General features: G+C 38.1%; 1 protein-coding gene across 1 annotated transcript; it reads right to left on the minus strand.

Annotated features, from left to right (window-relative positions):
• Positions 1–2882: 2882 nt before the first annotated feature.
• LOC146481292 (uncharacterized) lies at positions 2883–14130 on the minus strand. The gene is made up of 7 exons (XM_085109028.1): positions 14063–14130; positions 13061–13132; positions 11990–12061; positions 11383–11454; positions 9318–9389; positions 8785–8856; positions 2883–2958 (listed from the first exon to the last, which is right to left on the minus strand). Exons 1-7 carry the CDS (start codon positions 14128–14130, stop codon positions 2883–2885), a joined length of 504 nt encoding a protein of 167 aa, XP_084965154.1.
• Between the last annotated feature and the right edge of the window lie 903 nt (positions 14131–15033).

Here is a 15033-nt window from a genome sequence, read left to right on the forward strand (position 1 = left end):
AGGAAGAAAATGGTGAATCCAGGGTGGCAGCTGAGTGAATAAAAACGCTTTGCAAAGCGCCATTTGACGCCATCTTTCTTTGTAGTGGACTAAAAGAAAGTATGATTGGAAGTCCTAAAAACCCACCAAGTTTCATGCTCGTGATAATACCTTTAATAGTCTTTAAGATATAGAGATAGCAAACATTGCCTGATTTCATACCGTGGGGGTCTGGGTACGAGTCTGTGTATTATGGGTTAAGGGACTCAACACCCACATAGCCAGAAAGAGCACACCAACCTTTACAACATTATCACGTTTGGTGTTAATCAAGCTAATATAAGGAAAGATACAGCCATTCAAAAACTCCAAATTTTACTAAGAAATGTATGGAACGCCGGACGTGACGGACGATTTGTCCGGCGTTCCATACATTTCTTAGTAAACTTTTAAAGTTTTTGAATGGCTGTATCTCGCCTAATATTAGCTTGATTAACACCAAACTTGAGGATGTTGTAAAGTTCGATGTGCTCTTTCTGGCTATGGTGTTGAGTCCCATATCCCATAATACACAGACTTGTACCCAGACCCCCACGGTATGAAATCAGGCAATGGTTTCTTCCTCCGGATTAGGAACTCATAACAAGCTGAGGCCATATGGGGTAAGATCAGCTCCTTATTTCCAGATCTCCTTCCAGTAAACAAATGTTGTAGTACACAACATGGCGCATCTGTTGTTGCATCCTTTAATCATAGCGACTCCACCTAATTCTCCGGTTCGTGTTCAGCCGGATTTGCAGGCTCCACCCACCCAGAAGCGAACTATATTTCAGGATTTGCAGGATTCCGTCCACTTTTTGAGGAAAAATTGACATTTATTTCACTTTGCCATTTTCTTTGATGAAGATCTTTGGTATTTTTTTTTGTCAAAGAGATTCTTACAGTTCTTTTAGACTTAAAAGTCTGATGAAGAGATCTTCCGGTAGATTTCGGATCTTGTTGGAACTCAGGCTCCTGCAAATGTAATGGAATAATAACGGTACAAAATGTGTTCCTACATCGCCACTTTTTAAGCTGTATGGTTAAATGGTATTTATTTGCACTTGCCATTAACGACTAGGTTTTGGAATCCGTTTTAAAAAACATTGTACAAGACGTTATTGGGCAAAATTTTAAATTAAATGACAATGAGCAATTAAAACGGACAACATTTCGACGTCTTTATGACGCCATTGTTAAGTTAAATGATCAAGAGCGGATAAAAATCTCACACATAAGTGTATAAAGCAACTAAGTATAAAGTAACTAAGGTTATTTCCGTATAAAATGTATATGGCAGTTGTCTTTAATTTTCTAGGAAAGAAGTTCGGAGCAAGGGCGTTTTTTGTCAAATAATCCACAGGAAGGTATTTGATCTGTTTATCTCGTTAGATGTATAGTAGTGGGGTAGCTTTCGATTTATTCCATACGCCGTAGAAGCAAATTCACACCGCCAGTTTGGTGAAAGAGGAGGGGAGAGGCTGGAATCCCCTTTACATTTGCCCCGGTAGAATCTGTTTACTTCATCTTATCACCAAAAGTTAACACATAATATTCTTCCCGAGTTAACGTCATCCATGTTGATGATCACGTCATATAACAGCATTTATTTGTATTGCCCCAACTAAGACCGGACAACATAGATTTCTCGATTTCCAGGAAAAAACCTCGGATGAATCAAATTTAGTAATTAAAAATGATTGAATTGCTAAAATACGGAAAGATCAAAGATCAAAGTATTTTTTTGTGAGACATCTAACACATTAATCTACATGCTCATCGGACATTAGTTGCCATGGGAACATCGCATGTAAATTGGAATTCAGTGCAATCTTCTTTCACTGTTTCCTGATCGAATTTGAATTGAAAGTTATAAAAAAAGGAAACAAATTGTCTCGTGAAACTAAACCAGTGTAAAAAGTATTGGACAGCTACTAAAAGCCGGCTTTCGGCTTGCCGAAATAGGTGGTGCCAGTGATATTTTCGTCATAGTTTAAAGACAGAGGATGGTTATCACCCACCCACCACCTGTACCTCCAAGGATTCTCAGTACTATACATATCAATAATAAGAAGCAAGGTTACAAACGACTGCTTAAAAATTCGCGGAATTAATCTTACAGCGTTTTTAATTTTATAAGCGCAGAAAAGACATTGGCGGGAAGGTCTTTAATATTGTTCTTATCCAGATTACTGCAAAGAAAGGGAGAGAAAATACCAGTAAACAAGTCAAGGAATCTACCTAAGTCAAAATTTAATGTACCACAATTTTTGGTTTGAGCGTATTGACTATATTGTTACATTAAAAAAGAAGTTATTTTTGTTTTTCCAATAAGGGATAATCGTCATTCGAGGAAAATCGATTATCAACCGGAGGCTTCTGAAGAAAACTAACCAGTATCCTGTCTTCCTAACATGAAAATTACGTAATTGCGATTTAATCAATGTGCTCACATTTTGAGGAATTGTGAATTATATATGATTCATTTTGTCTAACAACATTGAAAGCTGCAGAAACTAAAACCAAGGAGGGCATTTAAAAGTTAGAGCTGTTGAAAAAATATTCGACATAAATTTCATCCATTTCTGGTCCAGGGGGATTTCTAGATATTTCCCCACTTAAAGTACCTTTGCCTCAATGCCAAGTTTCAACTAGCAAAAAGTCGCAAACCCAATCTAGTTGGGAGACCAATCATATCACGAAGGGCCTACAGAACGAACCTCAGCATTTGTTGATAGCCTGCTCCAACCTATTATACAAGCTCAGAAATAGTATTTAAAAGATACAACAGGTTTCATCAACTTCAGTTACGATGCTTACGCACTAGCTAACTTTTTCACGGTGTTAATAATGCTCTTATTAACTTACAGGTAACCTAGATTCTTTAGGTTGGCGAACACTTCTTGAGGTAGCTGAGTTAAATGGTTTGAGGCCAAGTCTCTGAAATACCACCAATGGAATAAAGAAAATCTCAGAAATTTCGTTACTTAGTAACTGAAAATGAAGTTGTTGGACCCTATCTAGAGAATTGTTTTCATCGATAGGAACAGGGAAATACCTTATTGAACGCTGTCTAGAACTAAAGGGGCTATGGGGAGAGACTTAAAATATTCATGAGATTTTTAAGATGGCAGTAACACGGTCAAATTTCATGATTTTAGATTGTGTCAGTGTTCCTCTATTAATTTTGATCACATTTTGATAACATTGGGTGATTTTCTGGAGTTTAGAGGAAATTCAGAAATCCAATATGGCAGTTCAAAGATGGCCGCCTTTTGAAAATCAACACGCAATTCCCACTCCACGTGACGTCATTAACCCCTGCTGTTGACCTCAAAAGTTAAGAGCTACTGACTGTAAATATCAAAAATCCCACGACAAAGAGGAAATTTCAGATTTCATTTTATTTCACCTAAATGTTCCCTTTGGTGAACTATTTTCAAAAATTACAATTAAAAGTTCCACCGCTCTTTCCTTTTTCTAAAAATTAGAAAAGTTGAATTTACGGATTCACGCCCGATTCAGCCCCCCGGAAAAACGGGAAAATCGTGCATCTTTAGCAGCCTCGCACACAGCAACGATAACTACTCCCGTTTTTCTATCTCGGCTGCAAGTAAATCTTTCTATTAGCTCTCGTTTAGTGTAAAAATGAAGTCGCAAGTCATATTTTTAATGTGCTAATTCGCTAGTTGAAGACAGCGACCTTCGAGGGTTAGATTTCGAATTGAAATTAGGGCCGATTTCAGAGGCCTATATCTGTCCCGGCATATGTTTTCTGGAGCAAATCTATAGATGAAGTCTAACCTTAATCCTTCCTTTTCACGCTCTCGAAGTGCCTTTTTTGGCCCGCTAAAAGCGAAGCATCCAGAAGAAAAAGTGTGCAGAGTATTTTGACTAGTTCGATGGCTCGCTGTCACGATTACCGTCACGCAAATCACATAACTAAAACCATGCACTCATCTAAAGTTTACGTTTTTTTGCTCTCAACGACAAATCTCGAAGGCAGGTATTTAATATTTCAGTTCCTTTACAATACCACGTCATTATTTCAAATTTTGCAAGTAGTAAATATTAGAAACCGATCCACCGTGGGACTCGATCTACATGATAAATTTTGCCGACATATTTTAAGCGCCCGTCACAAACGTTGATATCGCACTATACAAACTTCCTGTCAAATCTCACCAAATTAACTATTATACTCTTGCTATCTACATCAAAAAAAATATTTCAAAAGATAAATGGCTCATCTTCAAGACATCTACCAACTTTCTGTGTCGATTTACAGAGTTGAAACACAACAACAACGTATTCACATACCGCACAGGCAATCACGGCGCGGGTTAATTAAATTTATCCGAAAATACAAAAAGAGCTTTTTACTCTACGTGCTGTAATTAGTATTTGTTTTATCTACTCAATGACAGAGGGCTTACCTCACTTTCTTAACTGTTTGACTGTAAAGTTATAGTATAAAGCGACAAGATTATTTGCATTTCTACTAACGCAGTGGCTATTCGTACGGCACCCGTACGGCGACATCTGTACGGGAGTCCGAAGATTTCATAGGATTTCTCTGTAATTCCTGATTCTCGCTTATCCAAATTATTATATTTACCTTTCGAAGGAATAAGCGAATCTAGTGAGTGCCCTTTCTTTGAGCGAAATAAGTTTGCGTACTCTCTGCTCACTAAGCGAACGAGCCACTCGCGACACTTGAAATTGTTTTGCGCTATATTCACGCACACGTCACGCGATTAGAAGAGACCGTACAGCGACTGGTATTTGCTATTCATTTGGGATTCCTATGAGTACCAGTAAAAATTATCATTAAATTTAAGAATCGCTAACCTGGTTGAGAAATTCAGACAACTGATCCTGACCGGTGGTATACTGATTAAGCAGTTCCGTGGACTCCCGTATTCCCAACCTGCGTGATGCTATTCGTACGGCCAGAAAGCCGTGAAATGGGAGTTTCACTTAATGGAAGAATTTACCTATTGGACACTCGCATTTCCGTACAGAAATTATGTTGAAAATAACAGAGCACACCTCTCCTTCTGACACAGGTCTAAATTTTCACTGCAATGACTGAAACTGCGCCTACTATAGAAGGAAGAAGAATTCCCGTATAAATAGCAAAAATGCGAATAATTCGTACGGGATTACCAACGTGAGTTCAAATTCATTGAATTACCAAGTTGTCACTTACCCCCCGATCCAAGCCAGTGTATTATAACTGTTTATAAGGTATAAGAAATTCTTTTCGCACATTTTTAAGCTACAGCGTACTAATTGTAGCCAGTTGATCTGTGAAGCAGAGGTTGCGTGACATGTGCGAGTTTATGTTAGTAGCTCGGAAAAAGTTTGAAGTGTCGCGAGTGGCTCGTTCGCTTAGTGAGTAGAGAGTACGCAAACTTATCTCGCTCAAAGAAAGGGCACTCACTGGATTCGCTTATTCCTTCGAAAGGTAAATATAATAATTTGGATAAGCGAGAATCAGGAATTACAGAGAAATCCTATGAAATCTTCGGACTCCCGTACAAATAGCAAATACAAGTCGCCGTACGGGTGCCGTACGAATAGCCACTGCGTTCTACTAAAGAATATACTATCCATAATCGAATCCTGAAGGAACTAATTATAGAACAGGAATACTCTGACTGATTGTCTCACCACTAATTAAACAGGAACGTATTCGTTTCCTTTGGTCGATTTTATGACTCTTGAACCCCATTCAACACTGCTGAAAATCCGTTAGTTATGCTTATCTGCAGGTTAAATCAGCACATGGCACGGTCGTTTTCATTTGATGCCGTTAGTGATTACATGTAGCGTGACACAAAGATCACTTCCGGTAGCGCGGGGAATACAACTAAACTAAGCTAAGTTTCCTTCCACCAGTGAACTAAACCCTAACTGAAAAACAGTTTTTGAGTTTAAAAATCCCCGCATGATGTCGTACCTGTTATTTTATCTTTCACTTTGATCTCCTGTTCTCTTTTTTTGTTCCTTTAATTACGGGCTCAGTAAACGGAAGTAATGGGAACTAAGGTGGGGGGGGGGGGGGGGAAGGAATATGAGCGGGTGTTTCTTCTTATTGACCCTTATTTATGGAAGAATTTTGAGTTTCTTTCCGAGTTTCGTATTGAAGTCTCTAGTTCGAAGTTCTCTGATACGTAACTGAAGATTTCCAAGTCAGTTCCAGGCCTGTGCCGTTCTTCACCATGGCGCAGATACTACCCTGGTCATTTTCTATGGTTGTTCAAGCAAGAGCCGTGGAAGGACCTCGCAGCCGTTCTGTGTCTCGTCACGTAACGCTCTATTTGCTTCTTCTTGAGATTTCTGGATGTCGTCATCCACGGGATGATATTTTTACCCTCGCGGGTTTTTGTCGCAAGCAAGACGCGAAAAGAAGGAACTGGTTTGCTGCGCTGTGAGAAATTCCGAAGTTTTAAAGAGAAGTTTCCCATTCGGAACACCAGACGCCTCATTTCCTTAGCTACGTACCACTTTCGGATATTTGCGGTCTTGAAAGTTATCAATACATAAATACCCACCACCAACACCCCCCATTCCCCGTTCCGACCGCCTCCTAAATATAATTTTTCAGTTCAAATAGAACCTGAGTTTTAAGGTTTCCATTTAATCAAGAATTGGAGACCATCACAAGAATCGGTCAGTTTAAAACAGATGCTCGAAATTACTAAAAACGTTGTTCATAAGATGCTCCAAAATCTCATATGATTTTTTTATTTTTTCTTTAAAACCTTAAAAAGCTCCTACAAACTTTAAGAAGTTGCTAAGTACTCAACTAAACAAAGGTTTATTTTATTTCACTGTTCCTTGGCTCCTGAGCTGTTCATGACTTGCTAAAACGAGATACATTTTCTCATTCAAGACCAATTGCCAAATATGCCCACAGCTATGACCCCCATCCCCTTCCAATCGAATTGTTACTCGATTTTTGGCCCTAAATTCTCCAATAACAAAAGAACAAACAAAAGCCAATAAAATAACAAATCAAACCCGACAATTTTCGACAAGCAACTGCAAAAAAAGCAGTGCTCCACCATACCCTAGCCAGCCCCGCCTCGCCCCACCCTCCCCCCCTCCCACACAACCACCACTTTACTTTACTTAATTAAAGGGGAAAAAAAAGAACAGGAGATCAAAGTGAAAGATAAAATAACAGATACGTGGAATTTTAACTCAAAAAATGATTTTTCAGTTAGGGTTTAGTTCACTGGTGGAAGGAAAGTTAGCTACCGGAAGTGATCTTTGTGTCACGCTAATCACAAACGGCATCAGATGAAAACGACCGTGCGATGTGCTGATTTAACCTGCAGATAAGCATAACTAACGGATTTTCAGCAGTGTTGAATGGGGTGCAAGAGTTATAAAATCGACCAAAGGAAACGAATACGTTCCTGTTTAGTGGTGAGACAATCAGTCAGAGTATTCCTGTTCTATAATTAGTTCCTTCAGGATTCGATTATGGATAGTATATTCCTTAATAGAAATGCAAATAATCTTGTCCCTTTATAATATAACTTTACAGTCAAACAGTTAAGAAAGTGAGGTAAGCCCTCTGTCATTGAGTAGATAAAACAAATACTAATTACAGCACGTAGAGTACAAAGCTCTTTCTGTATTTTCGGACAAACTTAATTAACCCGTGATTGCCTGTGCGGTATGTGAATACGTTGTTGTTGTGTTTCAACTCTATAAATCGACACAGAAAGTTGGTAGATGTCTTGAAGATGAGCCATTTATCTTTTGAAATATTTTTTTGATGTAGATAGCAAGAGTATGATAGTTAATTTGGTGAGATTTGACAGGAAGTTTGTATAGTGCGATATCAACGTTTGTGACGGGCGCTTAAAATATGTCGGCAAAATTTATCATGTAGATCGAGTCCCACGGTGGATCGGTTTCTAATATTTACTACTTGCAAAATTTGAAATAATGACGTGGTATTGTAAAGGAACTGAAATATTAAATACCTGCCTTCGAGATTTGTCGTTGAGAGCAAAAAAACGTAAACTTTAGATGAGTGCATGGTTTTAGTTATGTGATTTGCGTGACGGTAATCGTGACAGCGAGCCATCAAACTAGTCAAAATACCCTGCACACTTTTTCTTCTGGATGCTTCGCTTTTAGCGGGCCAAAAAAGGCACTTCGAGAGCGTGAAAAGGAAGGATTAAGGTTAGACTTCATCTATAGATTTGCTCCAGAAAACATATGCCGGGACAGATATAGGCCTCTGAAATCGGCCCTAATTTCAATTCGAAATCTAACCCTCGAAGGTCGCTGTCTTCAACTAGTGAATTAGCACATTAAAAATATGACTTGCGACTTCATTTTTACACTAAACGAGAGCTAATAGAAAAATTTACTTGCAGCCGAGATAGAAAAACGGGAGTAGTTATCGTTGCTGTGTGCGAGGCTGCTAAAGATGCATGATTTTCCCGTTTTTCCGGGGGGCTGAATCGGGCGTGAATCCGTAAATTCAACTTCCCTAATTTTTAGAAAAAGGAAAGAGCGGTGGAACTTTTAATTGTGATTTTTGAAAATAGTTCACCAAAGGGAACATTTATGTGAAATAAAATGAAATCTGAAACTTCCTCTTTGTCGTGGGATTTTTGATATTTACTGTCAGTAGCTCTTAAGTTTCGTTTGATAGCGTTAACACTCTAAAATTGCAATGTGAAAGGGTTTGGAAAAAGTCGCAATTGTGATATTCAAAACTGAACTTAAACTTACAGAATTGTGAGACGCGTAAGGAGTGAAAACACATCATTGGTGAGGTTTTTAATATTATTTGAACGCAGCTTCCTGCCAAAAGGAAAGAGATTAGAGACTATCATGTATTTAAAGACGTTTAAATGATTTAATTCTGAAATGATTGCAAGCTGGAGAGTCTGTGCTCTTTATTTGAGAATTGTTATTTATGGGACCCTTTTAGTTGACGAGATAAAAAAACAGAAGATGGGATCCGCTGTTATTTCAGTAAGAGCGCAGTTAGATAAGATCCCTTGTTTATTCGTGGTGAAGCTATCCTCTGGGAGCTCGTGTGATGGAATGCACTGTGAGACCGCGTGGGACCGCTGAACCGCTTATTTGATCGGAATATGTCGAGCCAGAGCCATTTTCGCCAAGAGGATAACTTTGACGTAAAAAAAATCAATAGCTGCCTCTTTCGTGTAGGTATGGTGAACGTTTTAATTCCCTCTATTTCGCAATTACAACTTCTGTACCAATTTTTTGCCAAGACAATGGCTATACTTTTGACTTACAGGATATCTAGATTTGTCATGTTGGCAAGCATCTCTTGAGGTACCTCAGTTATATGGTTTGAGTTCAGCTCACTGAGAAAAAATGAGGAAAATAAATAGAAAATGGAGCAATTCTTAACAACACTGGAGAAATCTGACATAAAATTCATCGCTGTTACAGTTCTTCATCTGAACTTGGGCAAGTCATATTGGACAGATTTTTTTTGCATGGCGCAGGATGCTGTGACATTCATTAACTATTCATGATCAGCGAAGCGCGCATACGCGCTCTGAAAAGCCCCGAATAAGAGAAGAAAGAGCTAAAATTGGCCGAGTAGCGTTGATAAAACTCGCTTTCATGCTTTTAAAAACGATTAACCTAAAAACCTACGCGCAGCATTGTGAAGAGGAATGTTGCAACTATATTTTAAGACTAAAATAAAGAAGACTGATTAAGTGGAAGGGCTGTCCTTTTGCAATTGAAAATAAGGGAAAATTGGCCTTTTTTTTGTATGGAGGCCGTTTTTCAAAGCAAATTTCTAAAAAAGTATGCTGATTTTAGAAAACCTACGCCAGTTTATGGAAAATTATCCTCTCTTGACAAGAATCTGTTAAAAGTAAGATGTGTAATATCTGTAGCAAAGTAAGAAATAAAAGCGGCTTGTGCTGAACGATACAAAGGAATTAACAATAGTGCACTGGTTTCATTGTTTAGTTTGCCGCCTCCATCAGGCTAATGAGCATTGCCGGGCGTTCATAGCAACCAATGAATAAGCTTCTTTTGGGCGCTATGAATAATAAAAAGCGTAATAACAGACCTTTCCAACTGCAAGTAAATGTCACGAGAACAAGGGCCATTCTACGCTATGGTCTTTTTCATATGACTTATTGATAAAAAACAAAACAAAACAAACATTCAAAAAAAAAATTAAACAAAACAACAACAACAACAACAACAACAACAAAAGATTCATGATTCAAGGAATTATCTGCGTTTAGGCCAGGACACAGTTACGATGCCTCTCAGACAAAACTCGTCTTTACTTCTACCAGACTATCTCTACACTATGTTATACCATTTAACAAAAAACTTTATTTTAGTGTCGTTGACGTGATAGCAATAGCATCAAGAATTGAAGAAACATAATCATAAAAAAGACTTGCAGCAAGTCGACTTCTTAAGAGCGAGGAGGTCTCCAGGCGAACGAACAGTAATCGACACTGCAGATGACTTGTTGGTGTTTTATTGCTTTATGTTACATGCGGGTAGGTTTGTTAAAAGTTAAAAGTATTTTATCTGATGTTTTGAAATACTATTGGCCACTTCTTTATATGAAGGGTTTTTTTGGCATGTGATTTTACTTATGTTTCACTCGATAGGTCTGAAAAAAAAAAAAAAAAAAACCTATGTGGCTACGTTACTTATCACAGAGATAAAGTCATTATTCGTTAAAAGCAGTTTACGTTTTCCAGTTGTGAACGTCAAAGGAAACAAATTTGGACATGCTTTTTATCCCCAAGTGTCTTTTTCATAGCTATTGTGATGGGAGAAGGAGGCGGAGTCCACTTGCCCAAGAAGACTAAAAAGCCCTGTCCAGACGGGGTTAATATATTTTTACTTCAACTCTGGTAGACAATTGTCTTAGTGTAAGTAAGATTCAGTATTCAACTTTAATAATTTGTTAGGTACTCATGTTATTTTCCATAAAAAAGAATGACAGTTTCGAAAACTGCTCATCAAACAAAAAACCAACAAAAATTTATTTGGTACACGTCAATGGCCACAATGACAACAGTGATGTACGTTGCACATATCACATGGTAATTGGTCAGTCAAAATATTGATCATGAAAAGAGTAACCAATATTCTAAGCCCAGACGAAATGAAAATCTTATCCTTTCTAAAGAACCATCAAGAACTCGGAAGCCGGCAATGTTGAAAATTGTTTCGTCCACTGTAATCACACAACTTATACGTAGTTTTCACGATGTATGAGGCTAGGCCTCATCAATGACAATGATATCAATCACCTGATAAATTGTTGTTGCTTTTAACTAATATCTTGTTCAAGGGTGTCATTCTTACAGTTCTCGTAAAGATATGAGATTAGAAAACACATGTGGTGTGAGGCTTCTAATATTGTTTGATCTCAGCCATCTGCGAAAAAAAAGGAAACAAAAAGGTGGCTCGAATTTAATTAAATAAAAAAACGTCCTTGTTAGCTTGCGTAGCCTTAAAGATTTCAGGGCCCACTTTTCAACTCTTCTCCAAATTAAATTACATGTAGTTTTAACTCGGCGATGATCTTTCGTTTAAGTTCTTTGGGCTGATTACACATTTCTTCTTTACGAACGCCCGTCCATCCGCAAGTTCAAATCCTTACCAAATCAAATACCGTAAACTGCCGCTTATAAGCCCTGGGCTTATATAACTTTGTAAGGGGTTTTAGATGGGCTTATAAAGGGGAAAATACAAACTTTACTATAAAAGTTTTGTGATAATATTATTAAAAGCACTATTAATTGCTTTTCTTCTCTTGTTTTTTACTGTTGACGTCTTGATTTCTTCGGGCGCTGGTAGTTTCACTGTACGAACTGAAAAGAAACCATGGCAAAATTATACACAATGCAACCTTACTAGTATTTTTCCAAAAACATTTATTATTATAATGTATTGTTAAAAGAAACATTACAGAAATTGCAATCTCTTCAACGTTGAAAATACATCCCCAGTCAAGTTTTCAATATAGTTGTAACTTAAATCCCTGAAAAAGACGTGAAAAAAAAAAATAGTGTTGCTATTGCATATGTCAAAGACTGCCCAAACAGGTGGCTGCCTATATATTTGTTGCAGATTCGTTGATGCAGTTCGAATAAGCAAAGCACTGCCATAGATGTAAAGGTTTTTATGCTCGATAGACTGTAATACTCAACTTGATTTTCTAATTACTGTATTTTTTTGCCTTGGTTTTGTTGTGTTGTCTTTTCTTATTTTGTTTTATTCTTTTGGGTAACGGCTAATTAGATTGAATGATTGAGGTGGCACGAGTCTTTACGCCAACTTATTGCTTACCTGGGTTGGAAGTAGCCCTTACACTGACTTGGACCCCGTACCTACCTACATGCTCCTCCTTAACAAGATTTGTTTTGCATCAGGTGTATGGTGCACTACCTAAACCACTTCACCACAGGGGAGAAGCTTGCTTATTCACCCGTGTCAGTCTCTTGGCATTGGTACTTATTACACATACAACCTATGTTGAATGCAGGGTTCACAGTCGACCTAAGTTGAATAATAGTTCCACCTGAGACCGGATTTTACGTGCAATATGTAGACCTGGAGAGGGAGAGAAAATTTGGGCTCATTTTCAATGAACGTCACTGTGCTTTGACCCATGATGGATCCCTCACTTTCCAACGTTCCATGAGGGGAGCAGGGTTGGCGCAGTGTTTGAGCACTCGCCTTCCACCTATGTGGCCCGGGTTCGATTCCCGGACTCGGCGTCATAAGTGGGCTGAGTTTGTTGGTTCTCTACTCTATTTGATTTGATTTGATTTGTAATTAGCTTTCTTGGATTGTAAAGCGCCTTTGATCATTTAGATGTTAAAGGGCGCTATATAAGTATTAAAATTTAATTTTTAAAATTTTAATTTTAATAAGTCTGATGCACATATCACTAAGACCGCGATCCCTCTCAGAACCAAGGGCAGAGGCTTTGGACTTGGCTACGATGCCGTGCAAACACTTATTCTTTTCAACTTACAGGTGAAACAGAAATGGGTTGGCTGCAAACGCTTTGTCGCTTAGAGAAGCCAAGGCATTAGCACTTATTGACCTGTGAATAGCAATAAAAGAATTTCCCTGAGATCTTATCGACGTTTCTGGACGTAATATATCCTACGTTAATCCTACCTAGACCCGGCTTTTTTTTATCTTCTGGGGCCGGGGGCGGATTCCATCCCCCTCCTTCACCCCACCATAACTCCCAGATTTTGACAATGACGCTTGGATAGTAAATAGCACGTCCAAATATGTATTCTTTAAGGTCCACAACAAGACCTGATAACGTCATATGACGTGAAAATTACGTCATGATTGCCAAATGGCGGCCATCTTGGATCTGCCATATTGGATTTCTGGATTTCCGCCAAACTTAAGGAAAGCGCGAAAATTGAACGAAAAGTAATCAAAACCAATATAGGAACGCTAATATGACATAAGAACATAAACGTTACGGCAAGGAAAGTAATTTTCATTTTAAGAAGGCATTTGCCATTTTCTGGAAAAACTGCCTGTAAAAATTGGTTGCCATTGTAATATCAAAGTCAATGAAAACCAAAAATACTGACCATATCAAATTGCTTTCAGATAAATCTGTGAAAAAGTCATGAAAAGTTATGTGATTGCGTTTGCCAAAATATGGAAATTTTCTGTAGGTTAAATGTCGCCGCGGCCAGAATCCCCCCCTCCCGTATACATAGGGTTTAATGTATGATGTTACCATCCTGGTAGTATACTAAAAAAACAATTGCCAAATAAGTTTAAAATACATCATGGTACAATACTATTAAAGGTAAATGTGCAAAAATATTACATTAACCTAGCAGACCAGTTGTTGAATCAAAAATATTTTCAGCGGCAAAATAACTCTATGATTGGCTAATGAGAAGTTCCACGTCTTACTATGTCTGTTATTCTTTTAGAAGTTTTTTAATTGCACTAATGTTGTACTCTCTGAGGTCTGCACAATATAATGTTCACTTACAGAATCCTTAGTTTTGTTAGGGTGGTAAACAAGCCATTAGGAAGGTATTCCAATGAGTTGTAATCCATCTCCCTGCGAAAATGATGCCAGCATTTGTCATTTAAGACTAGTAATGTTGTTCACACCTAAATGTATCTAGAATGCACAGGGAACTGGATTGCCGCCAAGGATATCTGCTCTCTTTACATTTTTCTTTCTGGTTGTTGCTTGAATAAAAAAAACTCTCGTAAACTTTATTATATGCTCCCAAAAAGGATCATAGATATACAGCTACATGGTTAGCCACCGTTTAGCTTCATGTTTAAGGATCATAGGCGAACTCCAAGAAAAGTAAGATGTGTGTAGTTCAAATTAACGGCGCTGAGAGAAAGTCAAATTGTGAAGGAGAAAGTTGAAGATATTAAAAACATTTGCTAATGTCGATGGAGAAACTGACTAAGATCTATGCAAATGTATTAAAGAATAGGATCATTTTTTCTAAGTTAGCTCTGTATGGAGCTCGAAGAGAGAAATCTCTTGCGACTGAGCTTGAGCCAAAGCCTCATCAGTTTAATATGAAATGCAAAGTAGTGAACGGTGCCAACAATTTGGGGGTGAAACAAAACACGATCACCCACCAATGCTCATTCCTTCGTAAATGTAATCCTGAGCTTCATTGAGAGATTTGTTGCTATCATGTTGTCAGCGAATGGGAATCGCCAGAAAGCGACGATTCCTGCTTATCAAAATTAGGGGTAAATGAAGTAGGTTGTTTGACCAACCTTTTTCCCGTTTTTTAAGCGTTTCTTCGATTTGTGTAGAATATTTGAGATACAATCAAACATTATTCAGAAGCTGAGTGATTATGGATAGATTTTGTGTCTTCGGAGAGCGTGCAAATTTTCGTCTTGTCTGACTTTTGCGGATTCGCAAATTTTACGCCCTTTTCAAAAGACATTTTCTCACGACTGCGCGGTTAGAATTTCAAATAA

Source organism: Pavona decussata, unplaced genomic scaffold, assembly GCF_977016875.1.
Source record: "Pavona decussata unplaced genomic scaffold, jaPavDecu1.1 SCAFFOLD_51, whole genome shotgun sequence".
NCBI classification, from domain to species: Eukaryota; Metazoa; Cnidaria; class Anthozoa; order Scleractinia; family Agariciidae; genus Pavona; species Pavona decussata.